This window comes from Penaeus japonicus, unplaced genomic scaffold, assembly GCF_977035675.1.
Source record: "Penaeus japonicus unplaced genomic scaffold, GWHDUDI00000001_assembly GWHDUDI00000005, whole genome shotgun sequence".
Classification (NCBI taxonomy): Eukaryota; Metazoa; Arthropoda; class Malacostraca; order Decapoda; family Penaeidae; genus Penaeus; species Penaeus japonicus.
In genome coordinates, this window is record NW_028234407.1 from 9,215,155 (window position 1) to 9,217,654 (window position 2,500).

Genomic DNA, 2,500 nt, shown 5'->3' on the forward strand with positions numbered 1-2,500 from the left:
CATCTATGTGTAAATAAGAATGATAAAGGAAAAAAAGCAGAGACTGTATGTCTTTGGCATTAATGAGCTGAATATTAGTAACTACATTTGCATGTCAAAACATAACAATCAATATTAATTTCATGCAGTCTTTACTGCAGAGTACAGCTACATCATATGCATATTTCATGTGAACCTGAAAGCTATTTTTGCCGTCAGATGTGTTAATACCATAAATCCTCTTCTATTACATTCATTTAACAGTCATGATTAACCCATTGCCAATTGGTCTAAACTTTGGGGTACACAAGCGTAATGCCTCCTGCTGCTTGACCGCTCTGGCCGCAGCCGACAGCTATGTGCCCGATCACCTGGTATGTTGGCCATATGAAAAGCTACGACAAAATATATCGTCCCTGGTGGCAACCACTGCCATCTTATCACCCGGCATGAATGGGTTAAACACTCGTCTGTTGACAGCATTATGAAAGCAATTCTTTCAACAAGTTTCAAAAATTTCCAAAGAGGGAACTTTCAACACCTTCAAACTTAAAGATGATGATTGTAATCTAATTGATTAATATGTGAAAATGCAGTAGTAACATGCAGAATCTAACAAGAAATGAAAATATGTTATGATTTCATGTCTGTTGGGTTTTTGTTTATAGATCATTCCATTTGCTAAGAATTGGCTCCATTCCTTCCCTTTATTTATCATGCATGAAATTACCTTTATGACTTTAACATAGCTTACAATCTATTGTTCCTTCCAATGGTGCTTAGACAGAATATTTCTAATCCATCCATTATATAACTAGAACAACTAAAATTTCTCTATTCTTGTCTACATATAAATTCTTTATACAGAACATATTCACATGACAATGCAAGATGATAAGATTTTAAAAAAATAATAATAATAAAAAAAATACTGGCATTGAGAGACTCATATATCTTCAAAGATGTTAACTGATACCTTTGCTTTCCTTTGTCATTACCTAAAACCTATTTCCATTGAATCATGGATTGCATTCTAATATTCATTTACGAACAGTTCTTCCATATAAATGGAAATTTATTTCGCTTCATTATACTTAATATCACAATTCCAAACTAGTATCAGATTTGCCTGATTGCTGAGAGATATTCCATTAGAAATTTTCAATATAGTCCTCGACACGTTATCAAATGTGACATCAAACTTGTTTTCTTTAAGCAAAAAAAATCTTAAAAAACAAGATTAGGTAACTGATATTATTAAACTTATATCCTCAGCTACATCAGGTACTTCAAATCATTTCATACAGAAGCATCAATACAAGTGTTTAATATGTGAACAAACTTCATACTTCTAATGAGGGATTGGAAAATTAACATACCTGCTAATGGGAAACTGAAAAACACAATATCACATTGCAATATGTCATGTAAAATTAATCTAATATTTATGTGCATTACATATTCAATGATAGAGGTCGGGCACCATAGCATAAAACTCAAGCTTACAAAGAAGCCACATGAATATCACCACTTTAAAATTCATACATAACTTCACTCATAAAGTCTCTCCACTATCATACATTTGAGCAAGACTACATACAGTGTAACATACATACATACAGCATGCCTTCTCCTTAATAAGGCAGATAACTACAATAATAAAATCTTGAACTTTTAAAAGAGTAATAATCATTTCTTCTCTCACTATGTATAAGAATACTTTTTTTTTATCCTTTGTGCATTGAAACTAAAGTCTGATCATTGAAGATTCAAAGAATTTAAACACAAGATCATAAAACCTGATTTGGAAAAGGCTACTGGGATAATAATCATGCTAAGTCATTTGTGCCAAAGTTGATTGTAATGAATAAATTCATCATTATGAATCACTGGAATAAAGCTTAATCTAGTGACTAAGATTTTGCTATCTTTCTTAACTCAGTGGAAAACTTATGTCATGGGGGGGATAAGGATAATTACATTAGTTCACCATAAGCCTCGATCACAATCCCACCATTCTCTGATCTTCGTCTAGTAATGCTTGTATGCTGTTGGGATGCAGATTGTTTGCCTCAGAATTACTCTGCTGCTCCATATATTCTTCTTTCTTGGCATAGACCACATCAAACCATCTATTTGGCATGATGATATTATTGGCTTGTTTTGTCTTGAGGACACGTTTATTTGCCTTGTCATCCACGTTCTTCTCCAGCCTGGCCAGGTTCTGGGTCTTTTTCAACGACAGCCTCATGTTTTTCTTCGTTATGTTTTGCACTAACTCTACCACATAGCTGATGACGTTAGGGTCACGGAGGACCTGCATGTGGTCAACGTTTTGATAGATCTTGTGGTAAACTTTCTGTTTCTGTTTGCCAACCCACTAGAAGAGATAAAAATCACATTAGTGTTGAGCATTAGTACATCAATTCCATTTTTTACTATAAAGTCTAGAACATGCACTAACTTTTTTTTTTCTTTGAGGTTGATTGTATATATCCACACAGTGTTACAGTGGAATACT

General features: G+C 33.6%; 1 protein-coding gene across 1 annotated transcript in view; it reads right to left on the minus strand.

Moving 5' to 3' along the window:
• Window positions 1–2,500, minus strand: part of LOC122251844 (lysosomal phospholipase A and acyltransferase) — a 10,309-nt gene that overhangs the window by 882 nt on the left and 6,927 nt on the right. The window contains exon 8 of the mRNA XM_043014032.2: window positions 1–2,359. This exon is cut by the window's left edge and continues 882 nt beyond it. Within this exon, the coding sequence (XP_042869966.2) occupies window positions 1,982–2,359 (378 nt within the window). The 3' untranslated portion in view covers window positions 1–1,981. The remainder of the gene's footprint in view (window positions 2,360–2,500) is intronic.